Consider the following 26,680-nt stretch of genomic DNA (forward strand, 5'->3'; position numbering starts at 1 on the left):
AATCAAATTGTATAGTATTGGAAGTATTGTAGAAACTCAATTTTAAATTGTATGATTAAAAGTAAATAATAATCAGCATAGACTCTATTTCAGATAGCCATATTAGTATAGGTACATGTATATTTAATTATTAAATTATCTATGTGTCTTTTAAGTATTATCCATCTAGGGATTAGTTACCTCAGTTGAGTCTAGTAGAGGGAACTTGTGAAACAAAGAAAAGTTGAAGATACAATGTCTAATCAAGTTGAAGAATTTGACGATTTTTCTTCTGACGGTGAAGATAATGGTTTATTGATCCAATCAAAAAAGAATTTTAGTTCTAAACAACATATAGAGGAAGATGTCGAAAGTTCTGATGATCGTGATAGCAATGACGATAAAGAATCAGGTACGATTAAGCAAAATGATGACGTTGCTAATGAAAAGAGTGATGATGATGCATCCATAGATGACAAATTAGATGAAGGTAAAGTTGAGATAAACAGTGGGACTACTGAGAATGAAAGAAAAGAAGCTTTAAAGAAAAAGATGGATGCATTTAATACTTTGAAGGCCCAAAGAAAAGCTAGGCATAAAACTGGTGTTATATATTTGTCTGCTATTCCACCTTATATGAAACCTGCTAAAATGAGACAGATCTTGAGTAGATTTGGCGAGCTTGATCGTTTATTTTTAAAGAGAGAATCTGATCAAAAGTACAAAAGTAGAGTAAAGGGTGGTGGTAATAAAAAAACAAAATATGAAGAAGGTTGGGCAGAATTTGTAAGGAAAAGAGACGCTAAAATATGTGCTGGAGCTTTGAATGGTAATACAATTGGTGGTAGTAAGGGTAGTTTTTATCACGATGATATATTGAATGTAAAATATCTACCTGGATTTAAATGGGCTGACTTAACTGACCAAATTGCTAGAGAAAATGATGTAAGACAATCTAAATTAGACTTGGAAATATCACAGGCCAATAAGATGAATGCTGAATTCATAAGAAACGTAGAAAAGAGTAAGATGTTAGAGAACATTAAAAAATCTAATAAAAGAAAAAACAATGATATCGCTGACAAAGAAGACAATACTATTGTGAGAAACTTTAAACAATACAAAGTATCGACAAGAAGAGCTGATGCATCAGATGATATTAAGGCTAAGCAAGCCAACATGGATCAAATCATTAACAATTTGCTATAATAAAGCTGGAATTATCTTCACAAATTTCCTTCCTATCCAAGGCATCTGCATCTCATATAAAGCACGCTCCAAGTGAACAGATAAAAAGTCATTCACTGAAATGTGGTATTGAAGCAATTAAATTTATACAACATTTAAGAAGAAATCAGATTTATATAAATAACGGTTTGAGATCCCGTACATGTGTGTATTTTAGCCTTATAACATGTAATTCCTGTAGAGTATATCGATAATAAACCCATTATATCATTTCATTTACCTTTAACGAGAGTAAATTTACTTAAAAATTGTGAATCATCGTACACGAATACAATAAAATTTTTCAGTTCGATTCTTTTGAAGTTCATAATTTGGTGACAAACATAATAAAAAATAAAGGCATTTTACTAATGAGATACGATTGCGATACGATGAGATTGCGATGAGGTTGAAAATTTTTTCATTCAAAGAATATTAGTGAGTGAACAACAATTTCTATTAATTATAAAAGTACTTATATAAGACGATTGTGTTTGTAGGTACTTATAAAGCGGTTTTTATTTCTACTGTGATGAGTAACTTTATAATTGACTAATTTTTATTATTTGAAAATATAAGAGGTTATCGTGTCAAATAACCCAAACTAAGAACAACTAATCAACATGGGTCAAGCTAAGAAAGAGAAACAGAGAAGAATTCGTGAAGGTAATGTCAAAGATGGTAACCTTAGAGTAAAAGGTGAGAATTTTTACAGAGATGGTAAAAGGGTTCAATTCTTGAACATGTACACTGGTGGTAAAGCTGTTCGTAATGCTAAAGGTGATATAATTAAAGCAGCAGATTATCAAGATTCTGCTGTTCCTGATGCACGTGTGGCTCCAGATCGTAGATGGTTTGGTAATACTAGAGTCATTTCTCAAGATGCATTACAAAACTTCAGAGATGCTCTAGGAGAAACACAAAAGGACACTTATCAAGTGTTATTAAGAAGAAATAAGTTACCAATGTCTTTGTTGGAAGAAAAAGATTCTACCGAATCTCCAGTAGCTAAAATTCTAGATACTGAAAGTTTTGAAAAAACTTTTGGTCCTAAATCTCAAAGAAAAAAACCAAGATTAGCTGCCTCCAGTCTAGAAGATATAGTTCAATCTTCTGAATCTGATCATAAAGTTTATGAAGAAAAGCAAGAACTAAGCACAACATTAGGTTTGATGGGTAGACAAATGGATGAAGAAGAAGGTTGGACTCAAGCAGCTAAAGAACATATTTTCAGCAAAGGCCAATCAAAACGTATTTGGAACGAATTGTACAAAGTTATTGATTCTTCTGATGTTGTTATTCATGTTCTTGATGCAAGAGATCCACTTGGGACAAGATGTAAATCGGTTGAAGAATATATGACCAAAGAAACCCCTCATAAACATTTGATTTTTGTTTTAAACAAATGTGATTTAGTACCAACATGGGTAGCAGTATGTTAAAAATTTTTTTTTAAAGGTAAAAATATGGAATACCTGGAAACACTTTTAGAGTACCAAAATTCTTTGTCAGGATCTATTTGCGTTTAGATTTCTAAACAATAATACGAATGGGTCTGTTAAAATTTTGGAAGATTGATATTATTCGCCCATAATCATGCCTCCTTCGTTTTGAAGGAACTTTTGATTATATTTAGGAGGATAACTGCCGTTTTGGTGGTACACCTCCGCCTTTTTAGAATAACTAACGAACTTATGAGTTGAACTTTAGCAGACTTTTATTAGTCTTTTCATGCTTTTGCTTCGTAGTAAAGAACGTTACACCTTTTTATTTGCATTTTTATTTGTGTTTCCTCGATTTGAATTTTACTTTCAACAAACTCTATTTATTGATATCAACTTACTAACAAAATATCATAAAAACATATTAAATTATAATGTTTTTATAAATTATTTTAAAATTAGGCAGCATGGGTAAAACATTTATCTAAAGATCGTCCTACATTAGCATTCCATGCCTCAATCACCAATTCATTTGGTAAAGGTTCATTAATTCAATTGTTACGTCAATTTTCTCAATTACACACTGATAGAAAGCAAATTTCAGTTGGTTTTATCGGTTATCCAAACACTGGTAAATCTTCGATTATTAACACATTAAGAAAAAAGAAAGTTTGTCCAGTTGCTCCAATTCCAGGTGAGACAAAGGTTTGGCAATATATCACATTGATGAAAAGAATATTTTTAATCGATTGTCCAGGTATTGTTCCTCCATCTGCTAAGGATAGTGAAGAAGATATTCTATTTAGAGGTGTAGTCAGAGTTGAACATGTTTCACATCCAGAACAATTTATTGCTGGTGTTTTGAAGCGTTGTCAAAAGAAATATTTGGAAAGAACGTATGAAATTTCTGGATGGAAAGATGATGTTGAATTTATTGAAATGCTAGCAAGAAAACAGGGTAGACTACTGAAAGGTGGTGAACCTGACGAATCTGGTGTTTCGAAACAAATCTTAAATGACTTTAATAGAGGTAAAATACCGTGGTTTGTACCTCCTCCTGAAAAGGAACAAAGGGAAGAAACAAGCGGTAAAAAATCTGAACAATCTGAAGTCAAGATAGGTGACAAAAGAAAAGCATCAACCGAAGAGTAATTTAATCTTAATCATAATAGTGATTATACTATAACAATGCGACATACATAATGGTATATATTTTCTTCTTTTTTTATTATTATATTGGGTATAGATATTTAATAACAAATCATGATGGTTTTTAATTTTTATTTTCCATATTTTTCTAAAAGAAGTCTGTTTGTACAATATATTGTACAAACAGCTTTGTCCTTGACTTCATCCGGGATACTTAGAAGTTATTCATTGAAGAAAATTGCTAAATTACATAACTACCATAATGATTATCAGAAGCTTCATGTCATTATATGACATTTGAATATGCAACTGTTTTAAGAGCGATGAATGCCTTTCACTAGAAAAATGATCGTAAATAGTTGAGGAACAAAATGCATACTCTTACTGAGATCTGATATTTCCATAATTGATCCAGCTACGAGCGTCAAGAAGATATTTAGAGTGTTCCTGTCTTCGTATTGATATTAAAGTATTTAGCCTAGTAGTAGGTAAAGACCATTGGCAAGATTGAAACTATCTCCGTGTGTAGATGGAATATCTACCAGTAATTACAAATATAATTAATTCAACGGCATGTGTTATTAGTGTCTGAAAATTTGGCAATCCATAGTTAAAATTATAAATTAGGTCAAATGATACGTAACAGACCAGCGTAATTTATTTCAAATTTTAAATAGTAGAATTGTTTGTATTGTTAGTATGACTAAATATTATAAATAACATGGCATTGTAACTATTAACAGTTTTACTGTCAGCAAAATACAGTGATTTTAAGTATAGTTACAGTTAGGAAACTTCTTAATATTTTTTTAGTGATATGCTTTATTTTACTATCTCCGTAACGTATAAATTAATTTTAAAAAAAAAGGGAATAGAAGTAAATAAAATTGATGTGAAACCATTAACTAAACAAATATTTACAAATATTCACTAATCTATTAAATGTTAATAATTAATCTTACTAGAATGGCTTTCGTGCACTAAAGTATAATATATATTTTTAAAAAGACGTCCGTTCATAGTTCAAAACAATACCTGTTGTAAACTCTCCTATGGAGAGATAATTTAAAAAAAAAATCAAGCGTAATATTATTATTAATAACATGTATTTTTAACATTATAATCAATATAATGGATTAGCTAAAAATTATTTAGTCATTACTTAAAAGAAATAATAAGCAAATATCATCTAAAATAGTCAATATTCAAAATACGATATTAAATCTATTTCTTTTGTGGAGAGAAAGTCTTTTCACATAACTTGAAGTCCTTGTATTCATCCTTTAAGACTGGAGATGCAACAACAGCTTCGACCCATCTGACGATACCAGGGTACTTAGCTCTCCATTCTGGACCGTAACATAATTGCACAGCGAAGGCCCATTGAGTAACAGATAATAAATCAGCAAGGGTAATATCATCGTTAACTAAGTACTTGTGGTCCTTTAATCTGTTTTCATAAGTTTCAGAGACCTTTTCTAATTGTTCGAAACCTCTGTCAACGATATCTTGATGGTATGGGTATCTGTTAATGTACATGTAGAAAATGTCAGCTAAAGTCATGAAGAAATCAGTGTTAGATAGAGAAATCCACTTGGCAATTAAAGCTCTTTCCTTGTAGTCTTTACCTAGTAATTGTTTCTTGACCTTTTCATCGCTGATTAATTCAACTAAGAATGGGTTAATAGCAGCAATTTCAGTTAAGATAAAGTCGTTTGGGCCAACAAAGGCTGGAATTCTACCAACTGGACAGTCTCTCTTGTAGGTTTCAGAGGTTTCAGCATCTTCGACTTTAACATCGATCTTGTAGTATTTGACTAAGGATCTGGCTAGAATAGCTCTTGGGAAATCTTTGACATATAAAGTACCGTTAGACATTTCTGAAGTTGGTTGAGTTTGAGGTTTAGGTTGGGCTTTTGGCTTGGATTGATGATGATGTTTTTTTGGTGGACTAGAAATAGGTTTTTGTTGTTCTACCTTTTTTTCGTCTTGGGATTTCTTCTTAAATAAATCTAGGAAAAAAATCTTGAATGGGTTATTTGTTAAACGAAAACTTTATTAAAAATATTTAACTTGGTTAAAAGAGTTCGTTAGGTCTGGTCTTTTTTTACTTTAGTTTATAATAAATAAATAAGAATGAAAATAAAAAATTGAAACTGGAATTTATATTGATTAAGTTAAATTAAAGGATCCCTTATATACTTTTTTTTTACTTTTTACAATATTATTTTTCATTAGCATTAGAGCTATTTTTTTTAACCAATTTACTCATAGGGGACAAGTTAATTAGATTAAGTTGACCTAGGTAGAAGAGGTGAAAATATTATAGCTGAAATCAAACTTATTTCAAGCACAATTGCTACTATAATTTCTCAGTTTGAATGATGTATTTCATCAAAAGTTAAGTGAGTTTTATCTCTTTTTAACCTCTTGAATTGCTAATTTAAAATATATTAAAATAATTAAGTAGGACAAGCCATGCATTTAAATTTAATACGAATTGTTTGTTGTAAGCATCCATTGTCAATGAACGTACTACTTGATGGCACTAAAATTATGATAATGTACATACATTTAAAAAAAAAGAAGCTGCCTGTTGGAACATAAGAAAGAAAAAATAAAGGATACCTCGCTCTGTGAATGTTACTATGTTATGTTAGCCTGTAATGTCGTCCATCAAAAATTCCAAAATATACAAATTGATTATTTTCGAAATCTCAAACTTCACTTAGCTGAGCTACCAAAAAATTCACGACAATAACAACAACATTAAAAGTGTATGTACAGGTTATAGTGAAGGACGTTAACTGTTTCTCTCTATATTGCTTCTGGGCTTTAATCGTTAACCTTCCATAAAGCAATGCAATAAGGAATTTCTTACAGATATCATAACACAATTAATACACTTTGTAAAGCAGGTTTAAAACAAAATGCATAAACGATAAAAAAGAAAGGGGTTAATTGACAGTTCCTTCTAAGGCACTTTCTGGTTGTAGGATATTTTTCTACGTTCTCTTAATTCTTCATGTGAGTTGTTTTCAATTTCACCAAATAGATAATTGTAATTTCAGTGTTTGATTACCTTCCCATCTCGTAAAAAAATCCCACTAGGGACAAACAAAAGCATGTCAATGCTATCGAGGTGTGTCTGAAGCATACCACTGCTGTTGCGGTTTGTGCGCTATATAGCTCCGTCTCTCTTTCTCTTGCAAGACTAAAAGGGTGGTGCTTATTTGCGTATTTGCTTGGTTGTTTGTTTGTTTGTTTGCTTTCACAGATAGAAGACACTGTCGCAGAGTTAATTACTATTCCGGAAAGGACTATTGCCTAATGGTCCTTCTCCCCCCTGCAAATACCGAGTGACTGGAATATGAAATGTGAGAAACAAACGAAGAAAGAAGAAAAGAATAACGTGGTGATGTGTGTATGTGTGCGTCCTACTGGTTTCTCACCGTAAGGTATCCAACGAATGAGTGTTTTTCAGTTCGAAATTTTTCAATAGTGACTTTTTTTTCCGATTGCTATAGCGTTGTTAGTTTACATTTCAGTAATATTCACGATTGTTATGTCCTAAAAGCAAGTTTTTCGCTATACATAGACTAGAATAATTGCTGTTTTGTCAAATTGTGTAAGAAGAATCCTTTGTTAAGCAGTAATTTATGATGTGTAACTAATTCACAAGAGGTGACCGGAAGACATGTGGATGTTGTTTTCCGGTATAGAGGTGGCGAGCCCGTTAAACTATTGTTAATCATGTATGTATCGTTATGTAGATGACATAGATATTTCTAGAAGATTGAGAACATTATTGAACACATTATTAGGGTTAGGGTGATGCTAATACCATTCGTTATTGGGAATAGGCATTGTTTTTATTTTGAGAGTTGTTCTGTTCCTTGTCGGTGGTGGAAGACGGATGAAACAGACAAGAGAAATCGTAGGCTGTACTTTCATGTTTTTGTTCGTGTACGCTTGTGAATAATTTCTGATTCTAATTGTAATCTTTTTTTAGTTTTCGTTTCGTGATATTGTAGTAATTAACTACCAAGCCTACAAGATAAGGTTCCTTGGATAAGGAGATACGGTTATTTTTTGTTCTGTCCGGATTTCAATGTTTGTACGTCTTTTACGACTCAAAATGAAGTTCTTGAGTAAAAATAAAATTAAAATAACGCGGCAGTTTGAATAAACTTCTGACCACATTCATCCATCTTCTTTAGATCCTTTCCCGTTGTCGAAATGCGGTTTACAATAAGATCCCAATTTGTTTTTCAATGTTCTGTCAGAAGAAGTATAGTTAAGATAGTTGAGTGCGAGCACACCGATAAGTTTGTTTGTCTCCTTATTTATTTCTAGTTCTTATTTTCGTAATAATTGCCGATATCAGAAATAATATACTCTTAACCATGAATTACTGCAATTGGTACAATGGTTCTGAATTAGGGTACTTTAGCCTAAATCAATTATTTTGTTTCCAGTCTGATATTGTTAGATATGACAACTTGAAAATTCGAATTGGTGATGGGTAAAACGTTCTCTTGTTAAAACTTGATTAAGCTGTAGTATAACATTAACATCAACGTTCTCATACCCTCGATGTTACTATTTCTATAAATAAGTTCTTTTCAAACCAAAGCATAACGCATTTCAATTGACAAATCAATTGTTTATAAGTTAAATATTTATTATCCAGGAGGGGGCTAACTCTGTGTTACATCATCAAAAGCTGACTTACCGGTAATGAATGCTTTTGGATATTTTTCGCAAGAAATCAAACAAGATGTTATTGTCTGCCTTGAGAAAGCAATATTTTTGAAAAAATTATTTTAAAGTATAAAGTATGTGTAATATATGCATGGTTTCAAGTAGGTGCCATTAGGATATAAAAGCTTTTTGTTTCTTAATAAAAAGAGACGAAGTAACTTTTTATGCACTAGTCCATAGTTCCTAACTAAATTTGCATGCATGTTATTGACTTTAATTCCTATCGATTTGTATTTACAATTAATCAACCCTTATACTTATAATTCAGCAACTACGCGGACCCAATTTTTATGCTGAACTCTACCGTATTGAATATCGGATATCCATGCAGCAACAGATTTAGTTAACGCACCACTTTGCTCGCCGGCCAATAGGGGAATATCGATTTTCTCATTTTCCCAACCAATTTCTTTAATTGGAGAAACGACAGCTGCTGTACCAGATCCAAATGCTTCGATTAGCTCCCCTTTTTTAGATCTTTCTGCGATTTCGTATATGGAACAGTAACGTTCGTTCACCTCCCATTCACTTGGGTTTAAATTTTGTCTAGCTAATTCTAGCACAGAAGCTCTAGTGACACCTTCTAGAATTGTTCCATCCAATGGAGCTGTGACAAGCTCTTTTTTGCCTGTTTTTGAATCTTCAAAGACGAAAAATACATTCATAGTTCCGACCTCCGTGACATACTTTTCTGGACCGAAAAGCCACAGATTTTGTTGGTAACCTCTTGAAGCAGCTTGACGTTGAGGTAATATGCATGGTGCATAATTTGCACCTAACTTCTTGTCACCACAACCACCAGGCCAAGCCCTTGTAGCATAATCGGTAGCCTCTAATTTAACGGCCTTAAACCCAGTCTTGTAATATGGTCCCACTGGTGATAGGATAACAAAAATCATAGCTTTAGTTGGTATTGAAACGCCCAAACCATTTGAACTACCGATCATAGTTGGTCTAATGTACAAAGAGTAACCTTCGCCTTCTGGAACCAAATGCTTGTCTTGTTCGATCAATTTACCGATCAGTTTTATTAATTCTTCTTCATCGAAGCTTGGTAAACAGATTCTTTCCGCAGATTTATTCATTCTTTTCATGTTCATATCTGGACGGAAAAGAGATATCTTATTATCTTTCGTTCTATATGCCTTCATACCTTCGAACAATTCAAAAGCATAATGGAATACACAACAGGAAGGATCTAAAGACAAGTTACCGTAAGGTTTAATTTCAGGAATACCCCAACCTGTCTCGATATCCCATTCCACGGTCAACATATGATCAGTAAATGTTTTGCCAAATACTAATTCATTATTAGGTTTTGGAACGGAAGGGTTTGGGTTTGATGTGATTTTTAAATAACAAGCGTCTAATGGTGCCACAGTCATCGTATAAAATAAATTAGAGTGTTGGTTATTATTCGTATCCTACCCTATTGTGTACTAACAATACTAAACTTATATGAATCCTTTTCGATGATCTACTCCAATTTTAATAATGAGTTTAAATATTGAAATAACAATTTGAGTCTACAAATAAATAAAAACAAAAGTGATCTAGTTATATAGTAACCATTTTTGTGATGAGCTCTTATCTCAGATCGATTAGCGTTTCTTTTTTTGCCATTTTTTTTACAAAAATCTCAGAAACACTTGCAGTGACTGCAATCATTTATGTAAATAGGCATTCCAAAACGTAAACATATCTCCTAATTAGGGTATTGGTGTCCATTAATATCTAAAAAAATAATAATTGAATATTTAATGTTTATTTGAACAAATGTTTAATTGGTATAAGGCCAATGGATGATAATATCTGCTCTTTAACTAAACAATAAATAAGATTATATATAAATATATTCAAATAAGAGTCAAAAGAGGATTATGTCTGTTATTTAACTAGAATTTGTTTTAATTTTTCAAACCAATCTTGATTAGATAGACCAATATAGCAACAATATAAGGTCATCAACTTTAACAATAGGGATTTCACGATATTATAATGAGTGCAAAGAACTTGCTAAGGAAACATGTTTACAGTAAAGTAAAGATTTTAACAGATGTCGATATTCAACGACAATCAGTCAATATTACTAAAGTAGTAGAAACTTTTATAAAACCATATAATGCTATTGCATGTTTTATGAGTATGGAGAAAGGTGAAGTAGATACAAAACATATAATCAAAAATATATACGATCAAGGGAAAGAATTATATCTACCAAGATGCACACATACTCTAGAGACAGGCCATTCTCCTTTCAGATCAAATGGTGATAAACATCATCCTCATTTAACTTTCCATAAGGTGGAATCGTGGGAAATAGCAAAGAATTTGAAGCCCCAAGGAAAGTATAACCTTAGGGAACCTGAAAGGGAAGATCCTGCACCACTGCCCCCTAAATTAGATGTTATACTGGTTCCTGGTGTTGCATTTGAGTTAAAGAATGGGGCCAGAATTGGACATGGTGCAGGTTACTATGATGATTTTTTTCTTAGGTATCAACATAGACATCAACAGGCTACTCAAAATATGCCACTACTTGTTGGACTGTGTCTAAATGAACAAATTGTGAATTCTATTCCAGAAGAATCTCACGATTATAAAATGGATGCAATAATATGTGGGGATGGCAAGTTATATTGGTTCAATAACAAAACTAATCAATACAATACAGCATAATTTTTAAATGTATGGACATATACCCTTGTAATCTATATATGCTATGAACATGATATGAATATAATATGTAAAGGAAAGGCATCTTAAGCTACGTATATAGTATGCAACCAAAACGAATAAATACAATTCAAATGGTTGGAATACCAAATTGTCAGTGAAAATATCATCTCGTTTATCTATCATTTTATAATCTTTTCCACAATATCAGCTTCAAATTTTAGACTTCTTTAACGGAGGCATATCATCTAGTATCAGAGGAGATTCTAAATTTGAGGATCCAGGTTTAAGTTGTTTGTGCACTACATCCGCAGGTATATTTACTTGTTGAGATAATGGTACTCTGTTCTTTAAATACCTAGTTAGCATGGAATACAGATCTCTTCTGGTAAATGGCTTGGCTAAGATATCATTCATACCATGTTGTAAGTATGTAATCAAATCTTGATGCTCTATGCTACCCGTCATAGCAATTATAGGCGTCTCATTGTCGAAGTTTCTAATTATCGATGTTGCAGTTGCACCATCTAAATTTGGCATCACTATATCCATTAGAACTAAGTCAAATCTGTATTTTTCTAATGTTGAAATTGCGGCTAGCCCATCAGTAACCACTTGAACCGTACAGCCATATTTAATTAAAAATTTAGAACATAACTGGATTGATACTTCATCATCTTCTACCAAGAGGACATTGAACCCTTTTTTTAATATTGTATCTCCTTGAGCAAGGTCACCATCAATAGTATTTATATTTTCATCATTTTCTAAAATAGGGTTAGGTAAATCAGAGATAGAAGGTGTTTTATTTGCTTTGTGGATCGGCAGAGGGTCATCTGAATTTTCTCCCAAATTTATTTCGTTATGGACAGACTGTGGGTTAGAAATTCCTGAAGTTGTTAATTCTAGTTCTCTTTGCGGCGAATTTACACTAAACTGTATCATATCTGGTAATTTGATTCCTTGGTCGGCTATAGAAGTACATAAGGTATTGAATTTATTCACTAAAGTATCATTTGCAGTCTTAAATGTTAATAAACTTTCCAGAACTGTGTAATATTTGTTGTTCAACTTTTCGAATTCTCCATTAAGCTGTGAATACCTTTTATTATTGTCTTCTAAATCTCTTGTTAAAAAATCCACTTTCTTTTTAACTTTATTAAATGCATCTATACTAACGGTTTTCTTTTTCAACAAATTCATTGAAGCCTCTGTATCTAAAACATACTCTTGTCCTTCGGTATTTTTCAGTACTAAGCTTCTATCAGTTGGCTTCTTTTGTGTTCCTATCTTTCTTTTAATATTATCTAAATTTTCTTCTTGTCCTCTTTTGAACAATGGATGTTTAAATTCCCAGCTTAACTCACCGTATTGCCATACTTTTCTTTCTTCTTGAGTTCTCTTTACTTTATGAAAGTCGTATTTATTTAACTGACGAACAAAACTTGCGAAGTTTGAATGCTTAAAATGATTTGGCAATATTTGAGAGGTAAATTTACCTGTATCTACAACGACAAAACTATCACCGGCTTCTGTCCATGTTACAATTTCTGGATACTCTCCTCCCTCTAATATACTATATATTTTTCTCACAAATTCATTCTGCTGCTTTGCAGATGCAGATTTATCTGCTTGTGCATTACTTAACCTCTTTTCATTTTGAATATTCTCCGTTTCTTCCTTCACTGAAGGCAATATTTCATTTAAGTCTAAAGAACCTCTATCTCCTACAAATTGTGAATCCATTCTTTTGACAATAATTATTGGATTAAATTTTCAATATTAAATCCAATTATTTTTATTAAATTCAATTTTATTGTCCATAAAACTATATAGTTAACTTCAATTTTTAGATGAAAATGAACTATGCAAAAAATTATCGTAACTGGATGGTAAAATAAAAACAAAAAGCAGTTCTCAAAAAAAACCAAACGATATATACAAGCAAAATAATCTTATTGCTTGCATACGATATTTTTCTAGACATTTATAACATTCGTTTTTTTAATTAAAATCTAATTATATAATTTCTATAATTAAGTTCTTTAAAGTTATTGTCAACATCAATTTTTCAAAAATTCCGATAGTCTCATCTGCTCTTAAGTTGTTCCATAGTTACGCTCCATGGAAATATGGACAAAAAATTAATCACAGTTTATAAAAAAACATCTACTACTGGCTAAATAGGCAAACTATGTTATATCTAATAGTGTAATGTTGCCTTGCGAGCACTTAAAACTTGCAAATACACAGACACATACATAAATAAACTATTTCTAAATTTAGCCAGTCTTCAAATTATGTAGGAGAAGTTATTTAGTGTCTATCAAAGTAACTACATTTCATTTCGGAATAACCTTTTGATGTTATTTTACGAACATAAAATTGTTTAGTTACGTCTTCTATTTTGAAAGAATAAAATCGATTTATTTATATAATTAAATGGGCTTAAATTATGATATATCTAACATTATATTTTCAACCAAATATTATAAACTTTTTAATCTATTTCAAAATACATTTCTACATCTCAAATCTGCCTCCAAATTCATCATCCATATGATGTTGATCAAAAGACATTTGTGAAGGAGAGTTCACTCCGGAATGATTCATATCGTGGTCAGAACCATCATCCTCGTCAATCACATCTTCGTCTGCAGGCAGGTTTGGATCACCTGGTATAAACGAACCTGGTTGCATGAAGTAGGAATTCTGTAACATTTTACGATTGTTGTATCCATTGTGATAAAGGTCGTCCAATGCAGACTCATCAACAAACGTAAAGCCAGCAAATTTTGCTTGCATGGCTGGCGATAATGGTGTTGCTGCCATAAGTTGATGTTTGTTCATATAAGAAGTCGAGGCTTGTGTAAATTCTGGATCAAAATTGGAAGTATCTATTTCTGAATTCAAATGTGGTTTAAATGGAGGTACAATTTTTTTCTCCCTTAACGCATCCCATTCAATATCAGCAAAGAATGGATGAGCTCTTAGTTCTCTACCGTCATCAATAGAACCTAATCTATGATTTGGATTTCTATTTAATAGACCTTTAACGAATGAACGGCCTTCAGGAGAAAGTATATCGCGAGGAAATTTAACTTTACCGAATGCAATTTTTTGATACATTTTCTGGTTATCTTCAGCAAAGAAAGGAGACCAACCACAGCACATTTCGAAAATCAAAACACCTAAGGACCAAAAGTCCACCATCTTAGTATACCCCGTTTCATCTAATAACAATTCTGGAGCCAAATATTCAGTAGTACCACAGAATGTATTTGTTCTGTCTTTTAAGTCAGCTTTAGATAAACCAAAGTCACACAATGCAATATTACCATTAGCATCCAACAAGATATTTTCTGGTTTCAAATCTCTATAAACAATATCGTTGTCGTGTAAGTATTCCAAAGCTAGAACTAATTGCGCAATATAAAATTTTGCGCGATCTTCAGTAAATCTGCCCTCTTTCTGCAAGTGCCAAAACAATTCACCACCTGACATGTAGTCAGTAACTAAGTATAGATCGGTTGGTGTTTGGAAAGAAAATTTTAAACTGACGATGAATGGACATGTTTTTGATGCAGAATGTACCAGAATATTTCTTTCCCCAATTGTGTGTGCAATTTCATTCTTCTTGACAATAACCTTTTTAGAAAGGACTTTCATGGCATATATTCTCTTTGTATCTTTCTTTTTAACTTGATAAACTTGGCCAAAAGTACCTTTACCTAATAACCTTAAAACTTCGAAATCGCTCGGGCCATAATGTCTCTTTTTAGTCGATCTATACTCCCACTTCACCAAGATTTCACCACTAACGTTATCATCAAGCACACGTTTTTGTAAAGTGTATCCTTGACAATTTTTGGCGAAGTTAGTAGAGTTGATATTTGGTCTTAGTTTGATTTGACCTAAAAACATATCGTCATTATTTGAATCGTAAACTGAGATATCTAATTCTGAATGAGCACCTAATACATCGAATATAGTAGTATGGTGCCAAATAGGATTTGTACCATCTCTAGCATTATTATTACAGCTGAGATTTTGATTATTTGAGCTCAAGGTTTTATGATAATTTGAGTTGTTGTTGTCATGCATTAATTTTTCTAATTGAGATGAAGATCTTGTTGTATACAGAGATCTTAGATTTTTGTTATTTTCTTTAATAACGGGAAGTGGATTATGTTTATGAATGTCTATATTTTCTTGGCTTGCATTTATTTCATTTTCATTAGAAGCAACATTTTTCTCAGGGCCATCTGAAATGAATTCCGAGCTTTCAAAAGTACAGACGACATAAGGTTCAGCGTCCTTAGACCTAGTTAGTAAATTACGTGCTTCTATAATTGTAACTTCCAATTTACCCCTTGGAATATCTGTTGTTGGACCTGATGCCTGAGCGGAGAAGTTAGCTCCCTCGGAGTCTTGGCCTTCTTCATTTACCATATCTTGCACTTGCACAAGATTTAAATTATTGATATTATTGCTTAACTGAGATATGCTTCTGCCAATGTTGCTTCTGTTCGAATCTTGCGTTGAATTCGCACTTGTGGTAGTAGCCGTGACATTTTCCTTATTAACTGTTCTTATTGGCGATATTACATGTTGTGAGGGAATGGCACTTGTTGTGCCCATGGCATAAGAACTCGAGCTAATTGCTGTAGTTGGAGTACCAGCTTGAGAGGTCATTGGAAAAAACCCACTAGTGTTATTATGCTTATTTTCATTTGCCATATCACTATTTTTGTATTTGTCCTTAGACTTTGACGTGAAGAAATTCATATTTAAAAGAGAAAGTATGTCTAGGGATGTGTGTATGGATGTGTACGTGTACGTGTACGTGTGCGTTTCTCAATATATATTTAGATATATAGGTGTGTTATGTTGTTCCCAAATTATAAAGCAAATCCGTGAAACTGTTTGTTCTCCTTCAATGTTAGCGAATAAATAATAAAAAAGTTATCTATAAAGTTCCTTTAAATAACAAAAAACCCAAACTGAATAAATATACCCCTTTGTATGCTCTTTTGAGATATAGTATATTTTATAAAAAATCTATATAATAATTACTAATTAACAATCACCATTAGATATTAATAATAATTTGTATATATATATTTTAGAGCTTACCAATTTTTTTATCTTAATATTTAAAAGCTGAACACCAGAAAATTTAACTGGAAACTAGTAAACAATATAACGACTTTTCGAAACCTAACCACTACAATCCTGCTGATAGCATAGTAGATTTTCAATAAAGTCAAGTATTTCAATATCAAGAGCTCGGTTTCCTACTTTCTACGTGTGTTATTATTTCTTTTTTTTTCTTCTTGCGTTTCGAGAGACAAGATCAAAAGACAGGACTCTTGAAAATTCGTAAGGAGCATTTGGATTCGATGTTCAAGAGAAGGCTATTGTTTTGACTTTTTCAGAGATCGGAGCTATCAATGAAGGTAAATTATGATAAGAGAGTTGTAAGAGCCTTGGTTCAATATTACGATGCATGCGTTTTGAACTTATGCTACTGCCCATGGACAAGGATCTAACGTTGTGAGGTGTCAATGTTTTGTACCGTGCGTACTGTGACAACACTATTAAGGTAAACTTGGCTTAGGTACCTTTGTGTGTGTGTGTCTGTATTTGTTTTTTTTGTAAGAGGATTAGTTTTGAACAATAGTACATCAAACTAGGCTTTAAACTTTATTCCGTATACTATTCGAGTATATAGATATGCAATCACTGATTCGTTATTTTTTATCTTGTTCAGCATTCTAATCCTACGAAGCCGTTTGCTGAGTGTTTGTTATACAGTGGCAGCTTGTTAATGGCGGTGGGTGATGGGTTTTCCTATTCTTCCTTCTTGAAACAGGAAGATCTGCTTGCAACAATCCATTGCCGCATACTTAGAAACACAGTATGCGGTACTGCAGGTAAACTACAGACTATACATGATCTGGGTTCCGGAGTTTCTACGGGAAGTTACTGTAGAGTTGTTTTTGGGCACCTTATTTTTTTTTTTTATTTTCTTTTTTGCTTTCCATTTCCTTGTATTTCCGATTATTGCTGGCGACGACAGAGTATCGGCGGAGAAATGGGGGAGGATGATGTCTGTTTACGGAAGGAACATTGATGCAGACCCCGGTGTTTGGGTGTAAGGACGCTTATTTTTTTAAAACAAAGAAAAAAAAGAAAAAATAGTGATATATGTGCTCTTGTTATCCTTGGAGAAGCCGACAAAGAATTTATATGAGCGCTAGGTTATGTTTACTGATCAAACCGTTTCTCTGCTATTGTTGTTTGATGCTTTTCCTGATTGCAGTTATATTGGATTGCTGCAACTGTTTCGGGTAGCTTGGCAGCCGAATTCTGTGTGTGCGTGTATTTGTTTTCCCTTTTGGGCGCCTTGTCATGCCAGAAACGGACAATACAGGTTTTTTTTTGTGCGACGAATGCACAGAGTCTGTAAGAACAGAAATACGTATGTCTAAGAAGCGTAACAAGATAGGAAGAAGAGGATGCGCATCCCAACACGCTTTTGGGCAGTCCGAACAGAAGCAAACAGTAGACAGTATCAAACAGAGATTTAAAAAAAGAAAGTAATCACAAAACATCTTTCCACCAATGGTCTCTCTGCATTGTTACAACTCTGTAACACTCGAAATTAAACTTTTTCAATTTATCTGAACTGCCTGTGCTATATTCTGAGTTAATAGTGCTATACGTCGGTCGATAAGAATGTAGATAAGTAATAAATATCGGAGAGAAGAAGAAGAAGAAGAAGAAGGAGAATGTATTCCTATATCTTTTCGCTCTGTCGCGGGAAACTTAGCGATATGTGGCTCAACGTCGGAAGTGATACAATGAGAGTGTAAACTTTCTTCTTTTCAATTTCAGAGTTGCTCCGATGAGGAGCAAGGGGGGGTTATGTCGCGTGACTGCGACACACCCGGACACCATTGATAAACCCATACATTATTGGACGTCAAATCTTTTTGTGAAGAAAAATAGAAAAGTTTAAAAGGTCGAAAAAATTGGAAACGCTTAAAATATTTTGTGTCAATTCTTATTAAAGTGTTTTCTTCTATTTACTAATGTGTGCAAAAGATCAAAAATCATGGTTATTATTCTCAACCAGTTTAGGTTCAGCGAAACTTAACTCTTGTCTCCCTACGAAATAACCCCTTTAGACAGAACCTCCTGTCTAAGGCCCATTGGCTAGGCAGAACATTTGTAAACCATCTCTCACTGGACTCTCTTACTTTACCACCGAGCTCTTGTTTAACCGCTATCAAGTTCAATTTATTTCTATTGTCATTACAATAGATTTTTCGGTAACTTTTCACTATGTGGAAATATTAGTCTATCGTTCACCATTAACTTCACTTACACCGTTGTTCATCTCAGTTGTAATAATTTATCTTCTCACTTCAGTATTGTATCAGAAGTATTGTTACTGTTAATTGAAAATTATTCCTGTAATAATTTTATGTTCTGATATAGTTAATACAGAATCTTCAATATATTAAAAATAGTAGTTAAATACTATTTAAAAGCTGTTACAATTTATTCTTGGAATATTTCACTTGTTTACTGACTCTCAAGCAGAATACCATATCATTAAGTAAAGATGGCTAGAGGACCGTATGTTAAAAACCTATTGAATCTTTGATAACAAATAAGCAAATTATAATATTGGATATAAAGGAAAAATAAGTAAATTAATGGAACAAAATGAGGTTTATGTTTATGCCTAGCAACCAAATGGAGATGTTAATGTAATACTGTTCAACAAGCGAATGAATTAGGACAATGATGAAATTACCGTCATGTTATACTATTATAGTAATGAACTACGATTCAAGTTTGAAGTGAATCGTCATGGCTTAGTGGTTAAATACAATGATTGGTTGAAGCTTCGATTGTAAGCAGAATGAAGAACAAGTTCTTCTCCTGTTTCCAATTTATAAAAATGAAATCAAGATAGTAAAATGATGAGGTCAAATTTTTAGGTTCAGCTAAGTTTTAAGTCTTTATGTTGAATTACTTTCACTGTCTGCAACTAGCAGTTCATTCGTTGAGTTGCTTGTCATATTGAAATCACAGGCCGATTGAAATTAATGTATATATTTTTCCGTTATCCAAATATTAATCACTAAATGAATAAGTCACTAACAATAATGCAACTACTATTCTATATTAATCTTTAATATATTATATGGTTTTTATTTTTCAACAGAAAGAAGCATCTAAAGAGATTAGCAGCTCCACACCACTGGTTATTGGACAAACTATCTGGTTGTTACGCTCCAAGACCATCTGCTGGTCCACACAAATTGCGTGAATCTTTACCATTAATTGTTTTCTTAAGAAACAGATTAAAGTATGCTTTAAATGGTCGTGAAGTCAAAGCTATCATGATGCAAAGACACGTTAAAGTTGATGGTAAGGTTAGAACTGATGCTACCTACCCAGCTGGTTTCATGGATGTCATCACTTTAGAAGCTACCAACGAAAACTTCAGATTAGTTTACGACGTTAAAGGTAGATTCGCTGTCCACAGAATTACCGATGAAGAAGCTTCTTACAAATTAGGTAAGGTTAAGAAGGTCCAATTGGGTAAGAAGGGTGTTCCATACGTTGTTACCCACGATGGTAGAACTATCAGATACCCAGATCCAAACATCAAGATCAACGACACTGTTAAGATCGACTTAGCTTCTGGTAAGATCACTGACTTCATCAAGTTCGATGCTGGTAAATTAGTTTACGTTACCGGTGGTCGTAACTTGGGTAGAATTGGTACTATCGTTCACAAGGAAAGACATGATGGTGGTTTCGATTTAGTTCACATCAAGGATTCCTTAGACAACACCTTCGTCACCAGATTAAACAATGTTTTTGTTATTGGTGAACCAGGTAAGCCATTCATCTCTTTACCAAAGGGTAAGGGTATCAAATTATCTATTTCTGAAGAACGTGACAGAAGAAGAGCTCAATCTGGTTTATAAACTAAATCATTTTGATATACTTCATTTCTGTCTTAAAATTAGTTAATTTTGTACCAAATATATAATTTCTTACTTAAAGAATAAAATATACTTTCTTCATATATAAATCAGAACGTTATTTTGCTTTTCTATAAAACTCTTAAATATGTTTAATTTAATGAAGTTAAATTTTATATGTGATCTGATAGGATTCACTGAACTAACCATTAATATTAAATGTACAATTAATACCTTTAAAAATAATAAATAATGTCTTTTCAGTAACGAAAATATTTACAGTACTGTGTTATATAACTATGCCTTTTTTTTTATATAAGTCCCACTAACTCCGCTTGAACTTCTCTGAAACCCTCAATCATTGAATATTTGTTATTGTCATCCAGATCAGATTCAACAAGAGCGTTCACGGCATTCCCTGCAACTAAAAGTCCAGGAGGTCTTGACCCGATGTCTTTAATAACATCAGGTAAATATTTTAGCAATGTTCTTGTGACACGTTGATCTTTACACGAAGCTCTTTCAACAATAGCAATTGGGGTATTTGGTTTCCATGAGTTTTCAAGTAATGCTTTAGTTAGAATATCAGCTCTATGTAGCGCCATCAAAAAGACAGTGGTCCTTGACTCAACATATTCCGGAATAGTTGGCAAAGCACCTTTTCTTCCTGTTCCAGTGCAGATCAATATTTGATCAGCAATGCCCCTTTGAGTCGCTGGTATTTTTGAAACGACTGTAGCAGCCAATGCAGAGCTTATTCCAGGCAAAACAGTAGGAGTAAAGCCATTTTCCTTGAAATATAAAAATTCCTCACCTCCACGACCAAATATATATGGATCACCTTGCTTTAAGCGAATCACTTTCTTACCTTCTGTTAATGCTGTTATACCTCTTTGTAATAATTCTTCCTGGGCCTTTTCAGCATGTCCTGGGAACTTTTTTGCAAAGAATATCTCGGTATCTTTAGGAATTAAATCTATGATAGTTTGAGGTACTAGTTTATCAGCCAACACCAAATCAGCTGATTTAATTTCTTGCAGAGCACCCACTGTCAACATGGATATTGAACCAGGACCGCTTCCTACTAAACTTATTGAGCCTTTCTGAGGTTTATCAACAACGATCGCTGATGTATCGTTGTCTAATTTTAATCTTTTGACTACTGTTTTGTTATCTGCTGAATAGTCTTCTGTATTTAGTTGTGTTTTCCTTGTCGTGGCTAAATTAGATATGTTCTGATTATTATTAAAGTCAGATTCGGATAGGTCTTCCAGTCTGACTTCTGAAAGTTTGTTCAATGGGTAATACTCCATGATTTGTGACAACCATCTTGATCTTTTTAACCTTTTATCAACTACATTCATTTGGAATTCTTTAATGTGTGTGTTAAAATTGGATGAGTCCCAGACATCTTCATCAGCAGATAATCCATAGTTTATAAAACTATTTTCAACAAAAGTTTTATCTCTCGATGCTGATAGAGCTATTATTGAATTCAATTTATCTTCTTTGATGATTAAATTCCGTAATCTGCTCATATTAATGACGACATCAGAAATATTTTCTGGTAGACTATTTACAATTTCTCTTTTAATTCTATTTGCCAGTACACAACCTTGCCCATTGGTCGTCACCGAAATTTGTAAGCCGCTCTTCTTTGAATCAGTGAATGTTGATATTAAATTGAAAGTAGAATATTCTGGTTTCTGATAAGAGCAGATTGGAATTCTCAATTTTAAGCATTGATCATATACTTGTTCTATTATATTAATATCTTCATCAAATAGAAATACTTTATCTACAATTTTATGAACCAACGTTCTTCCGCATGTAGTTAAATCGGTCAAAGCAAAGGTCTTTGGTTTTAATTTGATCTGAGATTTATCAAAATATTGCTTAAATTCTAATTGTATTCTCTTAATCTGATTTTGCTTACTTTCTACAATGATGGGAGTAGCACCGGATTCAATAATTGCTTTGACTCTATGTTTGAAAGTATTTGTTTGATTAGAGCCAATGATCAAGTGAATCTCATTTTCAATTTTTGAAGAAATGATTAATGGTAAATGTGGATATGACATTTCTAGTTACTAGATCTATGTTATCGTTATAAAGTTGAGATTTTACTTTTTTATGTTCTTATTAAATTTTATATCCCTCCAAGATCTAATCTTTGAATTTTTAAAGGTGTCAATATATGTGGCCTTTTATAATATTCTTAATAACCAAACATGATGTACTGACTATGTCTAGAGATTTCTTATTGAACTTTCAGGTACATCAATTGCAAATAGTCATTGAATATTATCCCAGAAAATAACTATGGCTTTTACTTAAACCTTGAGATGACTTGTATGGTTAGTAGCCATTGTGATTATTCCCATTCGAAAACACTATATTATAGTGGCTCAACTTCCATTTTCCATAATCGATTATGTATACAAGATTTCATCATCCGAGGGACCTTAAAAATTAATGCCACATCTGTGTAACAATAAATTCAATGTTGCCTGAATTTAAAAGAAAGCTATATTCCTGCGCGTAATGATGATTTATGACTGTTGTGGCTTTTTTTCTATATAAAAAGTAATAACAGTTTCTATTCACGTGACGTTTTATATATACACATAAATGGAAACGAAAGAAAGCTGTAAATGATTCTACTAGGCACGTGACTGAGTGATTGGCACGTGACAGCAAAACAGCCATAAAATTGTCACGTGCGCAAAAATTCTCCTTGATATAACAACAATATTGTATCTGATGTATTGCTTGGCCCTTAGGTTAGTTCTTTCACGAAAATTGAACTGTTCTTTATCATTTTGTTATATATTTTGGGAGTAGTTTGGTGGGAGAAATTAACGATAGGATGCACATGTGCTTGTTGATATCTACCTATATACTTTAGAAAACGTCAGATATGAAGTAGCTACGAGCATGATACGACAGTCCGCTCTATGCATGCATGTAATACGGTGATAGTTCTGTGTTTCATGCTTAGGTTTGTAATTTTCAACTCTCACCAACAAATCACTTATAAAAAGATTACACCCAACTCCGTAGTAGCAGACTATTCTATCATATATCCTCTTGTATAAGTTCTTAACTTAAAAATTTGTTTCAGCAAATAAGAAATAACATAAAGAAGTTATTATAGAGCTCTTCTCAGTTGGTTCTACTATGGTAAGAAATTATATACAGTTAACAGGTATTGTCAATAGTGTCTCGGAAGCGGAGACGGAAGCGGAGCGTGAGAGACTGAGAAAAGGTTTCCGTTTCCGAAAGTTTTGAAATCTCCCATCTGCACTGTTGTGTGCGTGCGGGGTTCGAGCTGAGTAAAGAGAATATTCCGACAAAAAACAAAAAACAATCTGTTCGATGGTTGTGCGGTTGACGCATACTTACATGGCAGGTATTACGAGAAAGGAACAACAGGGTATATATTGCATCGTTTTGTCAGATAGAGATAAAACGTAGTAGTACCCAAAGAGAGGTTGCTCGCTTTCGTATCGAGAATAAATCAGTAGTAAATGGCACGGCAATACAGAGACACACGCGGCAATGGAAAACCCAAAATTGAGCAGTGTAATACTAGTAGCAAATAATTTTTAGAGTTCTATGTCGACGACCCTCACAGAGTTAGTCTTATAAGCTTGTACCCGTATAGTAGTGTGTTTTTTCATCTTATTTATAGTTTTACTTCCCACTGAGAAATCATGCATAATCTTATTTCCAAAAGAAAGAACATTGGAAAAATAAATTCCGCAATTAATACCACTTTTGGATAACGCTGATTCTCTTTTTTATCTATTTTTTTCTTGTTTCATAATTTTTGTATTTTCTGTTTCCCTTTTTGGACCATCCTTTCTCTCACCAATTACTTGGAACATTTGCATGCTCCGAGGATTACTCTCCAGGTTCTCGTCGTTTGAGGCTCCCAGTCTTCCTCACTCACAAAAGAAATCAATTTCCATTGACATTCTTGCTTAAGCTTCGAACTTGTTATATTTCGAGTTGGGCAAAGTATAAATAATAATATTTCATGCATATGGATTGTGAATGTGAATGTTTTCTTGTCTGTCAGGGTTAATGTCTGTGGGTGGTATGTGCAACATTTACACAATGTTAAGAAAGGTTGTTCATTTTTTACTATTATTGTTGTTGCTAATCCAGACTGATACGTCAACATATGAACCCTGCGCAGGGCCTCAGGATGGTTGAGATAATTCTTGCTATGTATGTTTGGAAGCGACACGGATATGTGAAACGAAAAGATAAGACGGAAGTAAAAATTTTTCTTTTTCTTGTTTTTCACTTCCTTCCACGGAAGAATATCTGCTTCTCATAGTAAATGCGATGAAATGCACGCGGGGATCCCGAGATTCACACGTCGATCAAGGAACACATATTTAAACGGAATTGAGATGTTTTGATTCATTTCGTACTGTAGAATTACTTCGTACTATTGCCATCTCAGAATCTTTCAATTTTTCGATGTTGACAATACAGTGATGAATGATGATAATAATCGTTTATCTATTATGCTTTCGGTATTCTTGTGCAGAGATTTCTTTGTATCTTGCACTCGGTATGAATGCATCGATGATGCAAAACACAAACTAGTACACATATAATTAATAATAATTAATAATTAATAATCATTAATGCTACAGAACATCCGGATATTTTCTTCTGAACAGACGGTTTGTTAGGTCCATTATTATAATTATCTCTAATTTAGCTACTTCAATATAATTAGGTCTTCGTAAAATTTTTTTAATTCAAAGCTTAATACCAAGCATTGTTTACTGATTATGCACTCACAAATTATTCTGACAACCGTCAAAAATATATATATATACATAAGAATTTTATTTAAATCATAAACATTTTTTCTTGTGTAAGCTTGTTTGATTTTATTTTTATTTTCAATTGCTTCTAAATATCATCCAAACAGCACATATTCAAAAAACTTCTTAACGATGAGTGGTTATTTACCCCCTGCATTTCTAGAGGATACTCTAAAATCAGTATCGGCTAACGTTACCCACATCTATCCAAATGGTACAATAGAAATTATCCACAGAAAATCTTATTATAGCGGTCTAGTTCCAAATCTAGGTTTCAATATCGCTATGATCGTAATCTGGTCCATCATCCTAGGTGCAGAGACTCTATCATTATATTTCAAACAATATTGGTTTAGTATTACATTTATTTGCGCAGCATTACTAGAAATCGTCGGTTATGCAGGTAGAGTATGGTCACATTTCAACTTATACGCAAGATCCGCTTATTTAATGCAAATGATTTGTTTGACAATTGCTCCTGTTTTCACAATGGCTGGTATGTATTATCAACTAGCAAAACTGATAGAAATTTATTCTCATAAATTCAGTATTTTACCTTCTCCAGTGCTATATTCTCAAATCTTCATCTTCTGTGATATTGTGTCATTAGTTGTTCAAGCTGCTGGTGGTGGTATATCCGGTGGCGCTGTTAAGAGAGATAAAAGTGTAAAACCAGGTGAGCATGTTTTCATTGCTGGTTTATCCATCCAAGTTGCCACTATGTCCATCTTTTTGTTCCTGTGGTGTCATTTCGCATATCTGGTCTTTTACAAATCAAGAATGGATCATTTAGGATTAAAAGGTTTCAAAACTCATTTCAAAATTTCCCAAATATGCAGTGTATCTCAAGAAGATATTGATTACATGTATAGAGAAAAATTTGCTCCATTAAGAAATGATACGACATCTAAGGCTAGACACCTCTCATTCAAATGGTTTGCTTGGGCATTTACAGTTTCCGTTTGTTGCATTTTCGTTAGATGTGCTTATCGTCTAGCTGAATTAGTAGACGGTTTCAAAGGTTTTATTATTACGCACGAAGTCTATTTCATTATTTTAGATGCTGTCATGATTTCATTTGCGACTGTTATTATGTTGGTCATCTTCCCAGGTATTGCCTTCAATGGTAGAGAAGTTAACATTCCAATCACCAGAGGAAGAACAGATCCAGAACTAGACCAATCTGAAGATCCAGAGGGACAATCTAGTTCTAGCGCCATGTCTGAAAAATCTGGTGGTCCCGAAGATAAGACTACAGAGCTTGAGGAGAAGAAATCTATTTTCAAAAAGATCTTCAACAATCCTTTTAAGAAATAATCACATAGAATTATAAACTAACTCATCTGGTCAATTCGACTAGATGCCTTCCACGCATAGTATCCCTGAATGACTTATCAACATTACACTTAATATCCCTGCACATAGAACTGATATAGTTAATTTGCTTTATAGTTTTTTTTACCTATTTAAGTTCAATATACGTCCTTAATAATAATAATCAATTGATTATCTTTAATTTTATGTTTACTGAGTATATATATTTGTATTACCTAAAAGATTAATACCCAGTACAGATATCTAT

At 32.9% G+C, this 26,680-nt stretch overlaps 10 protein-coding genes across 10 annotated transcripts; 5 read left to right on the forward strand and 5 right to left on the reverse strand.

Moving 5' to 3' along the window:
* Positions 1-234: 234 nt before the first annotated feature.
* On the forward strand, positions 235-1,188 carry TPHA0C00100 (RNA-binding protein; the record flags this gene model as incomplete). Its single annotated transcript, XM_003684553.1, has 1 exon — positions 235-1,188. One exon carries the CDS (start codon positions 235-237, stop codon positions 1,186-1,188), a length of 954 nt encoding a protein of 317 aa, XP_003684601.1.
* A 641-nt stretch (positions 1,189-1,829) lies between these two features.
* On the forward strand, positions 1,830-3,800 carry NOG2 (putative GTPase NOG2; the record flags this gene model as incomplete). The annotated part of the gene is made up of 2 exons (XM_003684554.1): positions 1,830-2,639; positions 3,111-3,800. 2 exons carry the CDS (start codon positions 1,830-1,832, stop codon positions 3,798-3,800), a joined length of 1,500 nt encoding a protein of 499 aa, XP_003684602.1.
* A 1,221-nt stretch (positions 3,801-5,021) lies between these two features.
* On the reverse strand, positions 5,022-5,675 carry TPHA0C00120 (uncharacterized protein; the record flags this gene model as incomplete). Its single annotated transcript, XM_003684555.1, has 1 exon — positions 5,022-5,675. The coding sequence occupies one exon, from the start codon at positions 5,673-5,675 to the stop codon at positions 5,022-5,024; it is 654 nt and encodes a 217-aa protein (XP_003684603.1).
* A 3,143-nt stretch (positions 5,676-8,818) lies between these two features.
* TPHA0C00130 (uncharacterized protein) lies at positions 8,819-9,946 on the reverse strand (the record flags this gene model as incomplete). Its single annotated transcript, XM_003684556.1, has 1 exon — positions 8,819-9,946. The coding sequence occupies one exon, from the start codon at positions 9,944-9,946 to the stop codon at positions 8,819-8,821; it is 1,128 nt and encodes a 375-aa protein (XP_003684604.1).
* A 613-nt stretch (positions 9,947-10,559) lies between these two features.
* On the forward strand, positions 10,560-11,240 carry FAU1 (5-formyltetrahydrofolate cyclo-ligase; the record flags this gene model as incomplete). The annotated part of the gene is made up of 1 exon (XM_003684557.1): positions 10,560-11,240. The coding sequence occupies one exon, from the start codon at positions 10,560-10,562 to the stop codon at positions 11,238-11,240; it is 681 nt and encodes a 226-aa protein (XP_003684605.1).
* Positions 11,241-11,450: 210 nt separating this feature from the next.
* TPHA0C00150 (uncharacterized protein) lies at positions 11,451-12,983 on the reverse strand (the record flags this gene model as incomplete). Its single annotated transcript, XM_003684558.1, has 1 exon — positions 11,451-12,983. The coding sequence occupies one exon, from the start codon at positions 12,981-12,983 to the stop codon at positions 11,451-11,453; it is 1,533 nt and encodes a 510-aa protein (XP_003684606.1).
* A 777-nt stretch (positions 12,984-13,760) lies between these two features.
* TPHA0C00160 (serine/threonine-protein kinase) lies at positions 13,761-16,025 on the reverse strand (the record flags this gene model as incomplete). The annotated part of the gene is made up of 1 exon (XM_003684559.1): positions 13,761-16,025. The coding sequence occupies one exon, from the start codon at positions 16,023-16,025 to the stop codon at positions 13,761-13,763; it is 2,265 nt and encodes a 754-aa protein (XP_003684607.1).
* Positions 16,026-18,870: 2,845 nt separating this feature from the next.
* On the forward strand, positions 18,871-20,251 carry TPHA0C00170 (40S ribosomal protein eS4; the record flags this gene model as incomplete). Its single annotated transcript, XM_003684560.1, has 2 exons — positions 18,871-18,884; positions 19,480-20,251. The coding sequence occupies 2 exons, from the start codon at positions 18,871-18,873 to the stop codon at positions 20,249-20,251; spliced, it is 786 nt and encodes a 261-aa protein (XP_003684608.1).
* A 308-nt stretch (positions 20,252-20,559) lies between these two features.
* MET1 (uroporphyrinogen-III C-methyltransferase) lies at positions 20,560-22,329 on the reverse strand (the record flags this gene model as incomplete). The annotated part of the gene is made up of 1 exon (XM_003684561.1): positions 20,560-22,329. One exon carries the CDS (start codon positions 22,327-22,329, stop codon positions 20,560-20,562), a length of 1,770 nt encoding a protein of 589 aa, XP_003684609.1.
* Positions 22,330-25,230: 2,901 nt separating this feature from the next.
* On the forward strand, positions 25,231-26,415 carry TPHA0C00190 (RTA1 domain-containing protein; the record flags this gene model as incomplete). The annotated part of the gene is made up of 1 exon (XM_003684562.1): positions 25,231-26,415. The coding sequence occupies one exon, from the start codon at positions 25,231-25,233 to the stop codon at positions 26,413-26,415; it is 1,185 nt and encodes a 394-aa protein (XP_003684610.1).
* Positions 26,416-26,680: the final 265 nt, after the last annotated feature.

The sequence above is a fragment of the Tetrapisispora phaffii genome, chromosome 3 (genome assembly GCF_000236905.1).
Source record: "Tetrapisispora phaffii CBS 4417 chromosome 3, complete genome".
NCBI lineage: Eukaryota > Fungi > Ascomycota > Saccharomycetes > Saccharomycetales > Saccharomycetaceae > Tetrapisispora > Tetrapisispora phaffii.